Genomic DNA, 21,446 nt, shown 5'->3' with positions numbered 1-21,446 from the left:
AGACAGAAATGACCGGGTTTTAAAGTGCTGAGGATAATCAGGTAAGTGGAGACAGGTGACATGATTAACAGACTTTGACAGGTGTAAGTGGGCGTGGCAGGAATACAGAGAGAGAAATAGACTGAGGAGGAATGAGAAAGTGAAAAACACGAAAACAGAAACTAAACACAAACCAATAAACTAAATCAGAAATAAAACAAAACACTGGAAAAACCCAAATCACCACACTGCCTTTTTTATGTTGCTTTAGGAGTCATGGCTTCTTCTTCTCTTAGTGGCCTTTCATCCCATGTTGGTACAGAACTCATTTCATTGTAGATAATGGCATTCTCAGAGCAGCTTCAGCTGTGTGAAGCAGCTGAGATGAGGATTAGCACCTCCAAATCTGAGGCCATGGTCTTCAGACAGAAAAAGGGTGGACTGCCCTTTCCATGTTAAGAGTCAGGTGCTGCATCAAGTGGAGGAATTTAAGTATCTTGGGGTTTTGTTCACAAGTTAGGGACGAATGGAGCATGGGACTGACAGACGGATCTGTGAGACTTTTGAAGTATTGCATACTCTGCACCGGTCTGTCGTGGTGAAATGGGAGCTGGGCTGCAAGGCAAAGCTCTCTGTTTACAGGTCGATCTACGTTCCTACCTTCACCTGTGCATACGAACTCTGGGTTGTGACCAAAAGAATGAGATCTACGATACGGGCAGTTGAAATTAGTTTTCTCCACAGGGTAGCTGGACTCTCCCTTAGAGTCAGAATGAGAATTTCAGTTATTCGGGTGGGACTCTGAGTAGAGCTGCTGCTCCTCCACATTGAGAGGAAGTGGAGGTGCTCTCTGTATGCTTCCCTAAGGAGGTGTTTCAGGCCTGTCCAACAGGGATGGTAGCCTGGGAAGACCTGGCACACACGGGGGAGACTATGTCACAGATTTACACAAATTTGTGAACAATATTTATGAGAAAAGGCCTATTGTGTCCATAGAATGTAGATATTTAGATTGTTGAGTTCAGCTCCTGAAAAATGGGAGCAAAAACAAAGTGTTGCCCTTATATTTTTGTTTAGCATAGTTTACTTTAAATAAAAACCTATGGTTTAGGTATTTATGGAAAATCAGACTGCCATTTATTAGAGACCTTTCAAAATATTTCACATAGGATTTCTTGAGAGACTTTTGGAGCCCTCCCAGTAAAAAATACAATTTAAAGTTGTAAGAATCCATCCACTTATAGTACTAAACCTTGTGCACAAATTTATCCTTCATTTTATTTTGCGGATTCAAAATCCATCTTGTTCCTATCTAACTTCTAATTAAGCCATCAACACAGCAGCTAATACAATACAGACTAATTTGAGTAAAATAAGTCTTATTCCAAACTGGATGAGTGTTTAGGTACTGTCAAAAAAATAACATGCTGATACCAGTTTCCCAAAATTCGACCAGCTGATTTCACATTGAACTGTGATAATAAAACTAAAAGGAGATATAAATGTCACACTCATAAATGTCTAAGGTGATTAAAGCCTCGTCCACATGGGAACACTGTCTTTACAAAACAATCATTTTCCTCATAAACACTGCCCCATTTTTAGAAATGTGTTTATCCACTTAAAACACAAAAAGTAACCCAAATGCTGCAGTAATTATTCCAGGCCTGTATGTGGCACTGGACCACTCCCACAAAAATACACCAGAAATAGCAGAAAGATGTGGAGCAGATGCTGCAAACTGTAAACACAAGAATACAAATGAACGCACAAAACTTTTGTAGCAAGGTTGATTGTTGTAAGGTAAAAGGTAGCAAAGAAATAAAAGTAGCAAAAAGAAGCTATAGACTAACTAAAAGCTAAAGGTAGTCAAAAGCTACACGAGTGCCACATTTGTACTTTATACTATACACTGGTGATGTTTGTGGGACTTTCGTCACAAATCTTTTATTACGCAGGTTCATTCGCTACATAAATCTGGTTTGAAATTAGTAGCCTGTTCAGTTATACAGTACAGTACATCCAACATGAGAAATTGTAATTTGCAGTAAGATATGAACAAAAAAATGTCTTGTCTAGATTTCACAAAAAAGTTGATTGACTCAGCAATAAACTTGTTATTTACCACTGAAATTAGATTTGATCTGAGCAGGGCAAATGAGGGATAACCAAAAAAAGGTTTCTTTCTGTGCATTAAAGTGATCAAAATTTAACCCCTCTGTGTTCTTCAGGTTGCAAGGGCTTTAAGGGCTGCAGTTATGACGGCTTCAGGATGTTGATGCAAATGCAGTTTCACCACAGGATATGTTTGGAAAAAGTTTTTTTAATATACTTGCGTCCTGTATTTTATGATTACTAAAGATTGGAATATTGCACCATATTTCATTTATTTCACCCCCCAACACACACACACACACACACACACACACAATGTTTCATAAATAATCAGAAAGCTGATAAGTTACTTTTCCTCAAACTGTAGAAGAATTCCTCCTGTAATTTGGTTCAGTTCTCACCTCCTGTCTGTCGGGTACAGCTCAGTGGTGACCACGTCCAGGGAGTTCCATGCTGAGATACTGAGGCCGTTGTAGAGACAGAGCATGAAGATCATCATCGACTCACTGGTGCCAAACCACAGAAAAAAGCAGCTGATGCCCGATAGCACCATGGAGCCTCCTGCAGGATGGCAAAGGTCTCGGTCACACAGTTAATCTCATTTACATCAGTGGAGATCATTGCAGATGCAAAGGTCAACTTCACAAGACATCAAGACATTTTCCACAAAGGACATGCTGTTATTTATATCCCAAAGGACAAGTCCGAGCAGGTCGTCAGTCTTCAGAGAGAATATCATGTCCTACCTAACATGCTGAGGCGTCCTATCTTGTCCATGAGGAGAGCAGAGACAATGTTTCCAGGCAGCACAGCCAGTGTTCCCAGGAAGTTGACAAAATACACCCAGTAGGCACTGTAATCATCATCAAATGTCATCTGACAGCCCGTCTTGTTGTGGTGGAAGGAGCTGTTGATCATCTTTGAATTTTTTAACTTGGTGTCATCAATATCTGTAAATGTAACAGATAACAAGATCAAACAAAAAAATGAGTGCTAAATGATTTTCATGTAATTTCCTGAAAAACCTGAAAGTAACCGAAAGACACAGAACACCAGCTAAAACCTAAAAGTAGCAAAAGGTTAGCTATAAGCTACAATAAAATAGTCACTAGAAGCTAATGTAGCCAAAGGCTAGCTAAAAACTAAAGTACTAAAAAGCTAACTAAAAATATCAAAAGGATAGCTAGCTCAAAGCCCAAAATAACAAAAGGCTATATAAAAGTAAAGTAAGACAGAAGCTAAAAGTTAAAAGTAGCAAAAGGCTACGTACAAGCTAAAAGTGGCATAAGAAGACAAAAACAGAACAAGTATACTGATACAGATTTAAAAAAGAACAATGTTTGTCTCCATGACCCAACCACAGATAAGCAGAAGAAGATGACTGAATGAATAAACAATGTTTCCAAAGGAATTGAAGAGATCTTCATTCATTTCTATGGTGAAACCCTCTGTAAATAATCTTAAGAATTTTGAAAAGTATTAGCGTTACAAAACCCAAAAGTCATAGTACTCATCTCTGGAATGAGACAAACATTGTATATTATAAATGGCTAAAATAGCACAAAGCATGCAGAAGTTATTAGATTGCAAAGATTGTACAGAAAAATAAAACAAACAGCAAATTTGATCACTTCAGAATCAGTAGCAGCTCCAAAGCAGAACATTTTAGACATTCATTTCCTGAATCAAGACTCACAAAAATGTTATAATTAGATTAAAATTTTCTGTGAAAAAAAAGATGGGCTTTATGTTGCTTACTATTTATTTTATTTTTTTGGACAGAGGTTGTCTTGTTAAAACAGTTCGGTCTAATAATTAAATTAGAAAAACGTATGCCTCCACACCCATATCCACCTGGAGTATTTTTTATTTTTATCTGGGTAAGAACAAACAGACAAGTACACAGTGAACTGGACTGGATTTCTAATTTTATTTTAAGTAATATTTCTGAAATGATACTTGAAATTATCATAAGTAAATGGTGGAAAAAATGTATGTGAAGTAAATCTAAAAGATATAAAAGTGAAGCCTAACCCTTTCATTACAGTGCCAACATGGGCTTAGGCCTGCAAACCTAAGACCACAAAATTACAAGACTGCAGAAGTGACACACACAGAGACACACAGAGTTAGTTAAATAAGACCGACCTGTTGTTGGTCTGAATAGTCTTCCATGTTAAAGAAAATGTCCTGTCCTGTTCATATCCAGCCTGTCTGCTCCAAACTGTTGACTGATAATTTATCTTCTAATTTTAGTCTCATTAATACATTTTAAACAGAAAATGTCCACTGTTGGAAACAGCAGCATTAAATAAAATTGTGTAAGGTAATGTTTGCAGTGGTCTCTGAGCTAATGTGTCCATGGGGGGACACATTGGAGCTGCCTGCTGTCCCAATCACTGCAGACAGGTTTAATGTTAAATCAACTAATGAATGCGATCAGTCCCCTGTTCTGCCCTATAACTGCAAATAAGTTAAGAAACAGAATGAAAAAACATGTAAAACATAAAATTTAATTTCAAAGTTGATAAACAAATAGAATAAAACAATACAGAGCAAGCTAAGTAATTAAGCAATTAACATGATTAATTAGGAGGAACTATTTTGTGGGGAGAATGATTTTATTTTTTAGGTGCCCTTATACCACTATGGACTGGCTGCACCTGTTCAGAAATCAGAAAATGCTTTGAGCATTCAGAGAAACTCCATTTCAAGCTTGAAGGCTTATTATCTCCAAGGTGCACTCAGGTTCACAGCTGGCTGCATGATACAGAACATAAATACACAACACACACACACTAAGCACAACTGTCTCATGCTGCCATAAAAGGGCTGACAGCAGACGGAGAAAGAGAGAGGGATCAAACAAAGTACACTGTTAAATGAATGGGAGGGATGAAGAAAAAAAATGTACACAATTGACAAGAACATTTCTGTTGATTATTAAAGGGGACCAATTGTGCAACATTCACTTTTTGCATGTTTTTGTACTTCCATTTGGGCATCTACAGCTTCTAGAAACAGTCCAAGTGCAAAAAAAACAAAACAAAATCCCACCCAGCTGGTTTTTAGCAATAAGTAAATGTTTTCTGGTGTCTGCAAGATGACCTGTTTATAAAACCTCAGAATTGTTGCATCACAATCCCCGTTACCTAGCAACCCCAAGCCCAGCCCGTCACCTAGCAACCCAAGTGGAACTCTGCCCACTTCATTACAAGAAGATTCTGCTGGTTTTACTGCTGAACAATGTCTGCTGGAAAAGGAAAATGTTTTGTTGTCGGCAGCAGTATAGAACATGTGTCCATGCATGTTCTCCCATCATGGAGAACAGGGCTGTGTGGCTTCAGTTTATTTTGGATGGTGATGTCCCCGTGATGTTGCCAAAGAAAGTTGTAGTTTGAACAGCTCAGCTGTCCCAGAAACACGTCTCTGTTAAAGTCACAGCAGGGTTGTCTACATTAACATTAGAACTATGTTAATAAAAGAGAAGAAAAGCTGGGAAAAAAAAAACAAACAAAAAAAACTGATCTTTACCAGGCAGTCATCTGGGCACTTTTTGGGTTTGGACCTGCTGATTGCTGGTGTCTGACTCAAAAAATGTCAGTTCAGAACCACTAAGTGCCCCTGTCCCAAAGTCAGAATCCTCAGAGTTTGAATTAATAACGATATGCATCAGATCCACAGCGTTTAACCCTTCAGAGAGTTTTTATGTTTTGAGACGGGACACTGAGTTGGGGGGCGTGGCCAACAGCAGTTTATTTGCATAAAAGTGACGTAGCCCTAGAACATGGTGCCGAGTTGTTTTAGTTTAGGCGCAGAAGTTGGAAAGAGTCTGAGCTGCGTGCTACGTCACTGTGCTGAAGTAGCGTTGGTTTTGTAGCATTGTAAGGCTAGCAGAAGAAGCTCTGTAACATTTTTTATCTGTGTGTTCATGCCCGGTTGGTCTTGAGAAAACAATACCAAGAAATACGTGCAGCGTGGGTCAAATAAAGTTGCCAAATCAGAAGACGGAGTCCTGTTTGTTTCAGCAGTGCAGCATAGGTGTACATCCAATGATTACTCTCTGAGAGTTTTGTCCAGCCAAGTGTCCAGTGGTTTATGAGACATTTTGCAAACAGACAGATAGATAAAGGAATACACAGTTAGTCATATGACTGTTTGCTTTTCACAACAGCAGGCAATAATAACTCAAACACAATCATGAGATTAATGCTCTTATCTAATTCTATAAAAAAACTTGAAAATTTAAATGAAGTTACCTGGTTAAATGTATATTAATTTAAAGAAATGTTCAGCTTAGATACTGCATGCCATTTAGCTAAAATGGCTGCAGGTTCTCACCTTAAACAGAAAAACTGTTTCAACACATCGCAGCTGCAGTGATGAGGGAACATCACGGCAACCTCTGCTCTCGTCTCTCCCTCTCACCCTATCCTCTGCTATCAGGACACATTGCTGGGAGCAAAGAGACTTCATTTCTCAGGGGCTTCACCAACAGACCTGCCTGACCTCACTGTTTCCATGTTCAGCTCTTTCCTGAACGCTGCAGGGAAATGTTTTTTTTTTCACTCAATGCTCCCACACGGTCTGAATCAGCTCCATTTCTCTCACACCATCTCATGGCTCTGCAACCTTTTCTTTACTTCCAGTCTGGGGTTTCTTTTCAATCCTGAAAATGACTGGACTCATCCTTTATAATATGCCCAACATAATTATTATACTCTACATCAGAAGATTTAATTTTATGTCCAAAATGCATTACTACTTAAGGACAGAAAATTAGTGAATCTTAAGTGAAAAGAACCTACAGGAGGAAAGAGTCCCCTCAGGCTTTGTCTACCTGGAAACATTATTTTTTCCCATCAAAACAATCTTTTTATTTGTCATTTCTAAAAATATCTCTCATAACATGGCAGTGATTCTAGATATGTGTTCATCTAAAGCACAAAAACCAAAAATGCTACAATAACTTTGCAAGCCTGTATGTGGTGCTGTAACACTGCCTTAAAAATACACCAGAAACAGGAAACAAAGCATGGAGCATGAGCATAAAGCTGACATACGGACTGCATATGTTATAGAGGCTATAGTTTGAAATGTAAACAGAAAACAAAGATTAGGATAGGAAATACAAGAACAAGAACCATTTTTTTGTGGACAGATCACAAAGTGGAATGTCTAAACTATAAGACTATAAAAGTACGGAACAGTGAGTGCTGATTAGGAGTCATGTCTGTCCGAGTATAATGGGCTCTTTTCAGGACCAGCGAGGCACAGCTGGAGGGTATCAGGTTTGTGGATAGAGGTGGTGGAGGATTTGGACCCAGAATGCAGACCAAAAGAAGGAGCTCAAAAGTAAAACTAATATATTTAAATAAAACAAAACAAAAAGGCTAGCAAAACCTAAATAACACTAAGTTACTAATAGCAGACATCACAGGGAACATGAGGCAGGAGACACGAGCAAACCCAATCAGTGCATTCTGCAACAATGAACCAGTGAGTAATGAAAGCAAAGGAACGTGTTAGATGGACTCATGTGGTGATCTGTAACTACTTCCTGGTGGGCGGTTCCCCTCCTCTCCTGTGGGGGAATTGCCACTCCCTCCTCACCTGCAGCAGATCAGGCTTCATCATCAGACCGATACTTAAGGCCTTGGTGGGGATCAGACCAGCGCTGGAGCATTACTTGCCTAGTGTTACCTGTGTCTCCTGAGAATTCCTCTGGTTGTTTTGGACTCACCAAGAAGCAAGTACCCGGTACCACTTGCCTGTGACATCTCTGACCCACTGCACCGGAGGGACCCCCTCGCCCACTCCCATCACCTGGACCCCCTGAAAGTAAGCTACCCAAGCCGCTTACCTGAGCCAGTCTGTCTCCCTGCGACAGGATCTGGAGAACCTCACTCCCCTTCACCTACCGGCACTGGAGACTGGAAACCCCTGCACCAGGAAGAACCTTACCTCCTCGAAACCTTCCTCGCAGGATTCCCCTCTCTCCATCATCCTGGTTCTGTTTCGCCCTGTAAATATAGTCACTGTAAATATAAACACGTATACTTACCTGAGTCTCCTGGGTTTTGTACCTCTTTTGGCAAGATTCCTAAGATCCTGACAACTGAGGGTAATGAGCAAGTGGACACAGGTGACTGATTACTAATCAGAAACAGGTGCAGGTGGTCAAGTTAGGCTGGCTTGGAAAACTACTGAGTGATGGCACATGGAGCAAAAGAACATAACAAGGAATAAACAAAAATCCATGGTTTATAATAAATAAATCAAACTACAAAAACAACAATAAACCTATTACAAAAGATTACCCCCAAAAAAACCTTAAATCTCAAATCCTAACAGAGGAAAGAGGTTTCCTCACAATGTTCAAAAGCTTCAAAGTAAATTCCTTATTCACAAGTGTTGATCTTTTAAAATGATTTCCATTTCCCACATTTTTAAAACTGTAAACTTGATGTGCATTATAGTTTTTTTCTGAAACATTTTTTTTTTATGTTATTGACAGTTTATTAAAGTGATAAAAATATTTTTTGGTCGTTTAGTGGTAGATAGAATAAGGTGTTTTGCTCTGTTCTAATTAAGGCCATCAGCTTTGTGTGGTGATTGGTGGTTTTGTGTGTGTGTGTGAGTGCTTCCTGGTGGGCGTCTCCTGAAGCAGGTGACGGATGCCTCGTCATCACTCCTCTCACACCTGTGGCTGATCAGGCTGATAAGAAGTGGAGGAGTATTTAAGGCTGCAGTGAAGACCAGATCAGCGCTGGAGCATTATTTACCATGCGGTAAAGTGCAGAGCCTGAGAGAAACTTAGCTGTGTTTTTTCGTGTACTCCCTGTTGTAATCCGAGTCTTTGTTTTTTGTATCTTTAAACCTGTGTTCAGGATTACCTGCCCGCCTGGAACCAGTCTGGTCTGCCTTCAAATGCCTGCCGTCTAATTAAGTACTCACCTGCACAATTGAACCTGCCTGTTCCTGCTACTACTGCCTCCTGGATCCCAAGACTGGTCAGTCGCTTTCCGAATCGTCACCTTACCTGCACTCGGGAAATACTCACCGCACCTGGACCCCGCTCTCGGGAACCTACACAGGACCATCGCTGGGCAAGGATTGATCTTGTCCTCTCTTCTGTGTTCTGGACTCGTACCTGTTCAGTAAGAACTATCACAAGGAATATTACCTGCGCCATACCTGCTGTTCCTCTCCTCACCGATCCCATACTCACCTCATTCTCTGCTCCTCAGGTCCTGGCTCCGGTTCTCCTCTGTAAATATTCCATTGCACTGTAAATAAATTCACTTACCGTTACCTGCTGGTTTCTGCGTCTGTCTGTTGCCGAACTGCTCGCTTGGGTACAGTCTGAATCCTGACACTTTGTCTGTTTTTTGAAGTGGTACAGTATAAAAAGATTTTGCCGTAGTTAAAAACCTAGCATCTGTACCACAAACACAAGCATGTAATCTGTCATTGCTGTTCCTGTTGATGTGTCTGTCACGGTTGGGGTGTTTTCAAAAGGCTGTGTTTTGGCTGCCTACATAAGAAACACAAGGGTGGCATTTTAAGATTTTCTCACACTGGAACATATTTTTTAAAAAAATAACATTTAAGGGTTCCTAAAACCCTGTATCCATGTGGTTCCAAGTCTGAAACAACAAAAAACATTTACATATTCACACAAAATTTTCCTGTGTACCTGGGACTCCTGAGCTTGAGAGAATTTTGACGGTGTAGACTCACCTGTGTTGTAAAAAAAAGAGTCCACAAAGGTGGAGTTTCTGAAGAAGGATCCCACTGAAGAGACATCTTCAAAATAGCAGTTGACAAAAGAAGAGTCAATGAATGTGACGGCCTTGAACTTCATGCTGATGAACCTGGAAAGAGGTGGGAGAGAGCGAGGGCATGTGTTATTGTAAGAAAACTCAGCAGCATTAAAAGAGATCTGTAACATTTTCCTGAGAGCAAAGGAGCTGATGCTGAATTATTTCTTTTTGAAAGGACGTATGTGTCTAAATCATATTGCTGAACTGCAGAGTCACTATTTTCACTGAATGCACAAACAATAAAGACAGAGTTGAAAATAAATTGCTTCTGTGTATTTGGATGAATACCTTTCAAGGTGTTCTGACATCTGTCAGTAAAAGTTACTTCACAGTTTAAAACAAACTAAAAATTTGGTTGCACCACTTCTAGAATTACGTGGCTCAAGGTGGCTGCATGTTGGAGTAGCTGTGTTACGTTCATTATTATTACATTATTGCTTTTGAAAACTTTCTCTTTTTTTTCTTGATGTAAATCATTTTTATTTTGGGATGATTATTTCCTCTGGTATTGGATGCTGTGCAGCGGGAAGGATCTGTACTGAAACTTTTTCACTTTTGGACATTTTGTTATGATGCGTAACCGTGGCAACAAGTGTTAAAAGTGAAGAACCCTGAAGTCCAGTCATGGTCAGAACCAAGCAGACCGCTTGTAAATCCACCGGAGGTAAAGCTCCCAGGAAGCAGCTCGCCTCTAAAGCCGCCCGCAGGAGTGCCCCGGCTGGCAGAGTGAAGAAACCTCACTGTTACAGGATCTGTACCGTGGCTCTCAGGGAGATCCACCACTAGCAGAAGTCCACCGAGCTGCTCATCCAGAAGCTGATCCAGGAGATCGCCCAGGAATAAAGACCAACCTAAGCTTCCAGAGCTCGGCCGTCATGGCTCCGCAGGAGGCCAGCGAGGCTCACCTGGTGGGACTCTTTGAGGACACCAGGACAGAGGACACATCGGGACAGACGGCTACAAAAGACCCTTCCTGTCTACAGTCATCAGCATCTATAACAACTCTTTAAAGAAACCAGGATTATGAGCTACAACAACATTTCATTTCCCTTTGGGATTAATAGAGTATTTTTAATTGAATTGAATTAAAGTAAACGTAAAACCTTGCACACCTATTAATTATTAACTTAAATTGGTAAGTAGTATTTGACACTATTGTCTTGTAGCAAGAAGACTAAAGGTTGAGTTCAACTCTAGGATGGGGTCTTTTTGGGGTTTTCTACTGGTACTCCAGTTTCTTTTCACAGCCTAAAATCAAGCATGTCAAGTTAACTAGCTTCTCTAAATTCTCTCACACCACAGTGCGAATGGTTGTCCATCTCGTTCGTCTCTGGTCCAGTGACAGACTAGGGTCCTGTCCAGGGTGTGCCCCACCTCTTGCCCAGTCATGGATGGAAATAGGTACTGTTGTGTTCTTAGGTTTGCAGGGAATGCATTTGTATTCTGTTCTGTAGCTGGAATTGTTCCTTGTCACCAGAGGGTGATAGTGTAGGGCAGAGCAGAGCTTGTGTTAGAAGACAGAGAGTAATATACAAAGAGAGCTAGGTTCTTTGAGGGAGTGTCTGCAGTTGTTGAAATAAATTTTTTGAATTTCCTATTTTATTACAACCACCACAACAGGCACCAGCTCACTGCAACCCTGAACAAGAACATATGGATATTAACAATTGATGGATAAATGAATATTCAACACACTGACTGTTAAAATTTCTGCGCATTTCAAATTAAAATCTGGCTACATTTTTCTAAGATTGGGACACAGGCTTGTTTTTCATTGCATTTAATCACTTTTTCATTACAATCTGTAAATGGTTTTAAACTGAGAAGACCAGGTGATGTAATTTTAATAACACAAATATAAACATTCTTGTTTTATACAGTGATAACAGTTCTGAATTGTCTTCTGTTACTGAGAGGTGACTTGTAATACATGTAAATTGTTGCTGAGCATCTGTTTGTTGAAATGAAAAGACAACTTTAACCTCAAAAGACAACACTGGGATGGTATACTGTGACCACTGAAAACAGTTTTCGGATTTCATCAGCTGTTATTGTACTGATGCTTGAAGCCTATATCATGTATATGTTGTGGAAACAGAAACCAAGAGTGTTCTGTAAAGAGCCTCCTAACAAGCCCAGTCAAGCATTATCAGGGGCAAAATGCTGACCCAACTCTTTACCACCGACACAGTGTCTGTGGGTAATTTCACTTAGTCCTTTGCTGAGACAAAGACCATGCAAAGGGGAGGAGCATAGCAGTTGTTATGATTGGTGAACATGCGCTCAGGAAGGAGAGTGGCACACTTAACAAGTCATGTGGTATGGCTGTAGGCCTTACGTCACTACAAGTACCTGTGCCTAGTGAAGTACGACCGTATGTAATGATGTATGTCATATTACGTCACTGGCAGTACAATGTGACTAACCCTTCAACAGATTGGCTCTTTAAAGGGAACGAATCTGCAAGATCCAGTTCCCTTCAAAGAGCTATATGTCCCATCTCTAGCAATAAAACATAATGCCATGTTTTCTAGTTTTTCTAGTTCTAGTTCTGATAATCATAACAATTAATGCAAAGTATTGGACTCCTGCACTGAGTTTAGGTTTTCTTACTCTGATATTTATGATCTGTGTACCCGCTGTGTAAGTGTACCCACGTTGCCACTCAAATTCTTGTGCCATTAACATAGATCAGTGACTCCCAACCCTGGTCCTCGAGGGACACTATCCTGGTGGTTTTAGTTGTTCCACTGTTTTGATACACCTGATTTGAATGAGTGAGGGATTAACAGGGTTCTGCAGACATTGAAGTTCTGCTGAAAAGCAGGGAAACAATGAAAACATGCAGGATAGTGTTCCTTGAGGACCAGGGTTGGGAACCACTGACATACACTGGAGCTGGCCATTTGTGTGTTTCTTGTACAGTGGCTCTTTGTATTTGGGTATCAGCCAGTCTGTCTTGTTTGGATTCCTGCTGTGAGTTGAACAACAACAAATAATCTGGTTTAAAATTGCTAATCGACTTGTCATTAAACAGAGTCTATCTTAAAACATCTTTTCTGAACTTTTGTTTTCATTTCCACACTAATGGCTTTTAATGGCATTGTCTTTAATGTTTACATATTTTTGTTGTTTCTTATAAGGATGCATTTGAAGACTCAGTTATTTAGTTTCTTTCCTCTTTTAGAAGACTTGAATCTTTTGGCTCTGTGTAAACTCACTGCAATGCTAGCTCGTTTCCTACAAACTCACTGCCCAATCACTGCACTCTTATACCAATATGGTGATGACTCACTACACTTTTTAACATTATAGCTAAATATGTTTTTATAGGTATATAAATATCCATATAGGTATATAGTATATACAACCATAACTCCTAATCCCAGTGTAAATACAGCTGTTTATATGAGACATACATTATACCATGATAACATTTTACTGTTGGTGTAGATCCTCATTCATCCAGGACATGGTGATTCTTGCTCTGTTTTTAAACTCTTAGGATAACATTATATTGTTAAATGAAAATAAATCATTTGCTTTGCAAAAACAAACAAACAAACAAACCAAAAACTCTTGGATGACTTGACATGTTGATATGTTGTGCAGTGAGCTGGCATGTTATGAGTTGGCTTAAAGTGCAATAAGTTTGTGTGTTGTGAGTTGACCCGCTCCCCAATTTTAGCTTGTGTTCCATTGACTAATACTAATATTGCTTTCTATTGTTTCATCATTTTGTTATGTATAAAACACTATGGTTTCAAATATGTTTGCAGAAGTTTGACAATTTATCCATCTTTTCTTTTTCTGTTTGATCTTGGGTCATTGGGAGCCAGTGCCTATCAGCAGTCACTGAGTGAAAGGCAAGGTGCACCCCAGACAGGACACCAGTCCATCACAGTGTCACCTAAAGATGAACAACTATTTACACACATACTCCCACCAGCTGCTAGTAACTCTATTATGCATGGTTTGGAGTATTTGGAGAAAACTCATGCATGTACAGGGGGAAAATGCAAAGTCCACACAGAAAGACCCCAGCCAAGTTTCAATCCCAGCACCTTCTTGCTAACAGATTGCATCAATGTGCAGATGGTCCTTTCCATTTAATTTCTAAAAATATATTTTGTATCACTAATTACACAGAACATAAGTAAGTCTTCTTACACTTCCTAAAATATAAACACCTATCTGCAGTATGATTTGTTTTAATTGGTTTTATACAGCATCATTGTATTAGTCTGGATTTAATCTGCCAATAAATGTATGAGGCTGCAAAAATAACAACATGACTGGCCTTTATGCAAGACTCTGTGCAAGTGTTGTGTGTGTATGAGGATGGCAAAACAGAATGAGACAGAGATAAGGCTTTTAATTCCCTGGTGTTGAAGGAGATAAAAGAGGCAGAATTAATATTACCTGTTGTGGAATGACAAATAGGACCTCTGTCCTACTTCGGGACAAGCAGCTTTACCTACGATACTGTGCCAAAGAACGCTGCAGCTGGATTAAACCATACAAACCCAAACAGATGTTGCTTTGCCAAACTGGACCATTTCTTCACAGGTTTAACTACAGGTTTAGTACAATTAAGATTGTTTCTGCCTGTGGACTGAAATGAGGTGAACCAGGCAGTGATCAGAGTCTCATCTGTGTCTCTAACTCCGAGGGTTGCTGCTCCATCAACTAGAATTTTCAAAAAACACTCTGGGTTGTTCAAAAATGCAGGAAAGATATTTAAGGTGAACTGCCTGATGTTAAGCAGTTGTCCCTGTTGTAACATAGTAATACTATGTAATTACTTATTTACTGAAACATAAAGATAGGAAATAAAATGGATATTAGCTAGCCTTTGTCTTTAAAATAAATATTTTCAGTTTATCACAAGTTCCTTGTGTCAGCCTGTGCAAAACTTCAACATTTTTGATGTTTTTATTTAGCCTTTTGACACTTCCAGCTTTTACCTATTACTACATTTAGTTAATGTTCTGCTACTTTGAGCTTTTGTCTAAAAAATGGCCACTTTTAGGTTTAATTATTGTTTTCTTCTTTAGCTTTTAGCTCATGTTTTTCTTCCTTTACTTTTACCAGTACTATAACAAATTTCAGCAGTCATTCAGAACTCAGTGTCATATGTTGTGGGGATGACAGAGATGAACCCAGAACGCAGACTCATAGTAAAAGAAAACTAATTTATTACACTAAAGAATAGATGAAAACAAAAAGCTGACCTGGCAGCAAAACAAAAGGATAAACAGAACATAAGGCACGGAGCAGCAGAACCAGGTATGACGGCAAGACAACAAGCAAACTAACCACAATGGACCAGCAGAGTATAGACAGAAATGAGCGGGTTTTAAAGCACTGAGGATAATCAGGTAAATGGGAACAGGTGACATGATTACTAGACTTGGACAGGTGTAGGTGGGCGTGGCAGGGAGACAGAGAGAGATAGACTGAGGAGGGAGGAGAAAGTGAAAACACGAAACGAGACAGAAACTAAACACAAACCAGCAAACTAAATAAGAATGAAACAAAACCAAAACACAGGAAAAAACCCAAATCCCCACATCAGCATTCACACAGAAAATGTAATTTCTCTGGTTGAACTGTGAATCTGCTGTACCTGTCGTTTATAAAGACTCCGTTTCTGTGGATCTGGTTCTCCAATGTAAAATTGAAGGTGAAGTCTTCGATGCGCTCGTTGTTGTGAATCTTCACTCTGGAAGCATACTCATCAGCCTGAAGGTGCTTGATGACATCTGGGAACCACACCGATAGTCCATAATACCTGAAAACAAATGGGAAATGAAGTGTACTTATAGAGCACCTTTGTAGCCAATCAGGCAACTCAAAGTGCTTTACAACATAATCCGTGCCCTCATTTACCCACACGTTTATATAGCATGGAATCTCTACAAAGCTAATCTGAATAAATCCTCTATGGAGACTAAGCAGTGCTTTAAACTCCATTCATACATTGATGGGGCACACATCAGAAGCAACGAGGGGCTGAGAGTCTCCCCTTCAACACCGGACTCCTGCCAGGAACTGAACCTCCAGCTCTCTCATTGGAGGACAACTGCTCTAACCACTGATCCACAGCTGCTCAACAACAGCGTTTGTTGTAAAGTGTGAACAGAAATGCTTTTCTTGCTTGTGCTTTTATGAATTTAAAGACATCACATTGAAAAGCAAATTCAAATACATGTGAATTTGGTCACTCTTTCAACAATGAAAGGATTTGTAAATTTTCTTTTATCTGCAAAGTATCAACATGATTATAATGCTGCACTTTTTATATAATCTCTGACAGCGTGTATCAGTATGTACATGGATGCAAACATTTAAGACAGAAATCCCTTCATGATAAAGAAAAGCATCTAAAATATTTAGAAAACATGCAAGATTAATTCATATGATTACGTTTAAAATTGTTTGACAATTTGTTGATGACATTTCTTTTTCTTTTGGCTGTTCCATTTTCAGGGGTCACCACAGCGACTCATCCTCCTCCATCTAACTCTGTCTTCTGTGTCCTCTGTCTTTACTTCATCTACCTCCATGTCCTCTCTAACTGCATCCATATATCTCCTCTTTGTCTTCTTCCTGGCAGCTGCATCTCTAACATCCTTCTACCAATATCTCCACTGTCCCTCCTCTGCACTGTCCAAACCATCTCAGTCTGTCCTCTAACTTTATCTCCCAGTCCTTCAACCTGTGTTGTACCTCTGATGACCTCATTCCTAATCCTATCCATCCATGTCCCTCCCAAGAAGAACCTCAACACCTTCAGCTCTGCCACTTCCAGTTCTGTCTCCTGTCTTTTAGTCTCCAAACCAAACAACATGGCTGCTCTCACCACTGTCTGTAAACCTTTCCTTTCACCTTTGCTGCCACCCTTTTGTCACAAATCCCTCCTGAAACTTTTCTCCATCCACTCCATCCTGCCTGGACTCTCTTCTTCACCTCTTTACCACACTCCCTGTTTTCCTGGACAGTTGACCCTAAGTCCTTGAAGTCCTGGACCTTGGTGACCTCTGCTCCTTGTAGCCTCACTGTTCCACCTGCCTCCCTCTCATTGACACACGTACTCTGTCTTTCTACGGCTGAATTTTATCCCTCGTCTTTCAAGTTCATACCTCCACCTCTCCAAGTTCTCTTCCACCTGTTCCCTGTTCTCACCACAGATCATGATGTCCTCTGCAAACATCACAGTCCACAGGGATTCCTGTCTGTCCTCATCTGTTAGTCTGTCCATCACCAGAGCAAACAAGGAGCTCAGAGCTGATCCTTGGTGCTGTCCCACCTTCACACTGAAGTTATCTGTGTCACAACAAGTGGAGATGACGGAGACAAACCCAGAACGCAGACTCATAATAAAAAGAAAACTAATTTATTAAACTAAAGAATAAACCAAAACAAAAAGCTGACATGGCAGCAAAAACAAAAGGATAAACTGAACATAGAGCACGGAGCAGCAGAACCAGGTATGACGGAGAGTTCCTCACCACTGTCCTGCTGTCCTCATACATGTCCTGCTGTCCTCACACATGTCCTGCTGTCCTCACCACTGTCCTGCTGTCCTTATACATGTCCTGCTGTCCTCATACAACCACAGCTCCTCCCTGTCGTTTGCTTTTTCTAAATCCACAAAAACAATAAAGTTTATTCTGACCCTCTCTGTTCTTCTCCATCAACATCCTCAAAGCAAAGATGGCGTCTGTGGAGCTCTTTCTTGGTATAAAACCATCCTGCTGCTCACAAACAGTCCCCTCTTGTCTAAGTCTAGCTTCCACAGCTGTCTTCCAGATCTTCATCATGTGGCTCATCAACTTAATTCTCCTGTAGTTGCTACAACTCTGTACATCACCCTTGTTCTTAAAACTGGCACCAACACACTTCTCCTCCATTCCTCAGGTATTTTCCCTCTCAAAAATCCCACTGAATAATCAAGTCAAAAACCTCACTGCCATGTCTCTTAGACATTTCCATCCCTCCACTGGTATGTCATCAGGTCCAACTACCTTCTCCTTCTTCATCCTCTTCAAATCTTTATGGACTTCATCCTTATTAACCTTTTTCACTTCCTGGTCCAGTTTCTATGACCTCTACTCTTCTTTCCCTTTCTTTCTCTTCATTCATCAACTTCTCAAAGTTCTCCTTCCATCTTCTCTGCGTGTTGATGACATGATGTTTATTACTGAACTGTCTCATGCATTGTGTTCATTTGCTCCCTGTTTTTAATATTCCTTTCATCTGGCAACTGTTGATTGACTACCTACAGTATAGCTGCATTTTATTGGTTCATCACTTTTATAACAAGATGTATGAAAAAAGAGTGAAACGCTTTCACTGTCATGAACGGGGTGGAAGGAGGCGAACCCTGAGCGCAGACTCATATTGAAAAAAAAGCTAATTTATTTAGAAAATAAATGGCAAACCCAAAACAAAGGCTGACGTGGCAGCAAAACCTAAACTAAATACAAAAACATTAACTAACTAAACAAAACCTGAACAGACCTGAGACAGAAGACGAACCACTGGGAGACGAGAAGGCACGAGCAAACAGAACAGCACATCAGGGAGACAAGAGTCTGACAATGAACCAGCAGGGAACTGTGGAAAGTGACTGGGTTTTAAAGGCAGAGGGTGATTAGTGGAAGTGGGCACAGGTGAGATGATTAAGGAGCTAGAGGCAGGTGTAGATGGGTGAAAATGGGGAAGAGAGAGAGTAACTGAGGAGAAGTGAATGGTGGCTGAGGCACAGGGAAGAGACAACTAAATAACACAAACTGAAACATGAAGACAAAACAAAATACAAAACCCCAGATCCTAACAATACCCCCCTCTCAAGGGACGGCCCTTGACGACCCTAAACAAAAAAAACCTAGCTCGGGAGGGTGGAGGGGGAACAACAAAAATACAGGACGGCGGGCAAGAACAAAAAACAAGCAAAAAGTACTAACAAAAAACCAACCAGCAAAACTGGGGAAACAGACAAAAACTCAAAAATAAACCACCGTAAGGGACAATTTCAGGGGGACGGCCCGGGCGCCGTCCTCGGAGAGGCAACAGTCTTGGGGGACGGCCCGGGCGCCGTCCTCGGAGAGGCAACAGTCTTGGGGGACGGCCTGGGTGCTGCCCTTGGCGGAACACGAGTTCAAGCGGCCGGATCAGGCGTCGACCAGGCAGGCGAGAGCGGAGCAGAGAGGAGCGAGGCGTCCTGCCAGACCCTCCTGTAGTGGCAGGAGCAGGGCAGTCTAACAGCCCCAAGGGTCTGTGTGGCCGACACCCAAGAGGGCATGACGATCCTGAAGGCTGCAGGGCACGGTACCTGGGAGGTTCTTTAGAGGCGTCGCCGTCCGCGACCCCCTCGGAGACTGGCTGAGAGGCGTCGCCGTCCGCGACCCCCTCAGCGACATAGGATGGTGGAGCGATGTCCTGCTGACCCACCGGTAAAGCAGTGGTGGCGTCGGGCTGCTGACCCACCAAAGAAGCAGGGGTGGCGTCGCTGCAGACCCCCACTGAAACGTTGGCAGATCTTGCTCTGGGCTCTGCAGAGGGCGCAGGGAGTGCTGGGGGCTCTGCAGAGGGCGCAGGGAGCTCTGGGGGCTCTGCAGGCGATGTTGGAGGCTCAGAGGGTGGCGACCTTCTCCGGTGACGCCGTCTGCGAGGAGCTGGAATTGCTGGGGTCACTGGGGATGCGGTGAGCGGCACGGGAGAGACTGATGGTGGCATGGGAGAGACTGATGGTGGCACGGGAGAGACTGATGGTGGCAGGAGATCCTTAATCAACTGTTAGAGTGTGTCCAGGATGTTACAGTATGGTGAGTAGTGCTTTCTTGGAGGTAAAGGTCTTGACCAAAAGGGAATAAACGAAACGCCTGCGTGTGATGTCTGTGGAACCTGTTATTGAATTGACCAAACCTGTGTATATGGCTTGAAAGTCCTTCACCTCCTGCTGCAGCTGCAAGAAGGTTGTGAAGTCTGACAATGACCAGTCTGAGTCCAGGATGGGTCTTATTGTGGATGGCGTGGGGATGACTGTTGCGAGGGGAGACATGGTGACTGCCCTAGTTGACGGAGGCGTATCCAACAGATCCACCGGAGAGGCAGTGGTGGCGGCGGTCCGACCCACCGAAAAGGCTGTGGTGATTGGTGGGGATGTGGGGGCTGCCACAGCTGCTGTCCTCCCTCGTCGGCAGTGGCCACGGAATCGAGGGGGAACCCCAGCAGAAGACCAAGGGTCATCCAGGAAGGCAAGCGGGTGCTCCTCCCGCAGGTGGGCCAGAATCCTGGGCTTCTCCCCCGGAGAGAGGGTCTCACCAACATTGGAGTCCGCAGGGTTCTCTTTTGGCTGGTTCATTCTGTCATGAACTGGTGTGAAGGGGGCGAACCCTGAGCGCAGACTCATATTGAAAAAAGCTAATTTATTTAGAAAATAAACGGCAAACCCAAAACAAAGGCTGACGTGGCAGCAAAACCTAAACTAAATACAAAAACATTAACTAACTAAACTAAACCTGAACAGACATGAGACAAAAAACGAACCACTGGGAGACGAGAAGGCACGAGCAAACAGAACAGCACATCAGGGAGACAAGAGTATGACAATGAACCAGCAGAGAGGTAGAGAATGTGACCGGGTATTAAAGGCAGAGGGTGATTAGTGGAAGTAGGCACAGGTGAGATGATTAAGGAGCTAGAGGCAGGTGTAGATGGGTGAGAATGGGGAAGAGAGAGAGTAACTGAAGAGAAGTGAATGGTGTCTGAGGCACAGGGAAGAGACAACTAAATAACACAAACTGAAACATGAAGAAAAAACAAAATACAAAAACCCAGATCCTAACATTCACATCACTTTGCTACTTTTCAGCTCTTGTAAAAGGGGGCAAGTAATGTAAAAGTATTTCACCCTTTTTTCCGTACATCCTTTTGTTACATAATTGGTGCCCCTTGTGAGGTTTTGGTAGAGACAAAGGTTAAAAAGGTAAGTTAGTTATAGACTAGAAGCATTATGGAGTAGAGGTTCATTACTTCAATAGAAAAAAATATAGTGGTTTACAATTGTTTAGAAGCTTAGTTTCATTTGAAAGTTTCATTTAAAGTTTCATCCAGAGTAATCTCACACTTCATCAAAAGTGCAGTAAGTTCATTTAAAGTTCAAGATTGCCCACCTGTGCATGCACACATGATTCCGTCTGAGTCTTTTCACCTGGGCTGTGTTTGCAAGCCCGGCTGCTCAGTAAGGTGTGCATGTGAACTGATATGTATGGGACCTGCATGGTTGCAGCGTTTACACTGTAGAATTAGTTCAGTGTATCAGACCCTCCAGGATTTTGCAATGTTGCGATCGCAACTATTAACGCAAAATCAAGCAAACCCCGCGAAATCGCAACTTTTTGCAACTTTGCCCAAAACACCGCAAGTTTAACCCAATATTTATTGTTTCTAAAGTGATTTGCCACCGTTTCTGCAGTCTAGTGTCTTCTTTGTGGGTTTGTGTAGCGTGGAATACAA

At 41.5% G+C, this 21,446-nt stretch overlaps 1 protein-coding gene across 2 annotated transcripts in view; it reads right to left on the bottom strand.

Annotated features, from left to right (window-relative positions):
• Positions 1-21,446, bottom strand: part of LOC108244756 (synaptic vesicle glycoprotein 2C) — a 152,048-nt gene that overhangs the window by 6,658 nt on the left and 123,944 nt on the right. For both annotated transcript variants that reach the window (XM_017431198.3, XM_025009351.2), the window contains 4 exons: positions 15,550-15,714; positions 9,838-9,971; positions 2,841-3,044; positions 2,496-2,655 (listed from right to left, as the gene is read on the bottom strand). In XM_017431198.3, coding sequence (XP_017286687.1) covers positions 2,496-2,655; positions 2,841-3,044; positions 9,838-9,971; positions 15,550-15,714 — 663 coding nt within the window. The remainder of the gene's footprint in view (positions 1-2,495; positions 2,656-2,840; positions 3,045-9,837; positions 9,972-15,549; positions 15,715-21,446) is intronic.

This window comes from Kryptolebias marmoratus, linkage group LG14 (assembly GCF_001649575.2).
Source record: "Kryptolebias marmoratus isolate JLee-2015 linkage group LG14, ASM164957v2, whole genome shotgun sequence".
Taxonomy (NCBI): Eukaryota; Metazoa; Chordata; class Actinopteri; order Cyprinodontiformes; family Rivulidae; genus Kryptolebias; species Kryptolebias marmoratus.
The sequence above is the reverse complement of the archived record's forward strand: the minus strand, read 5'-3'. Positions and strand labels throughout refer to the sequence as shown.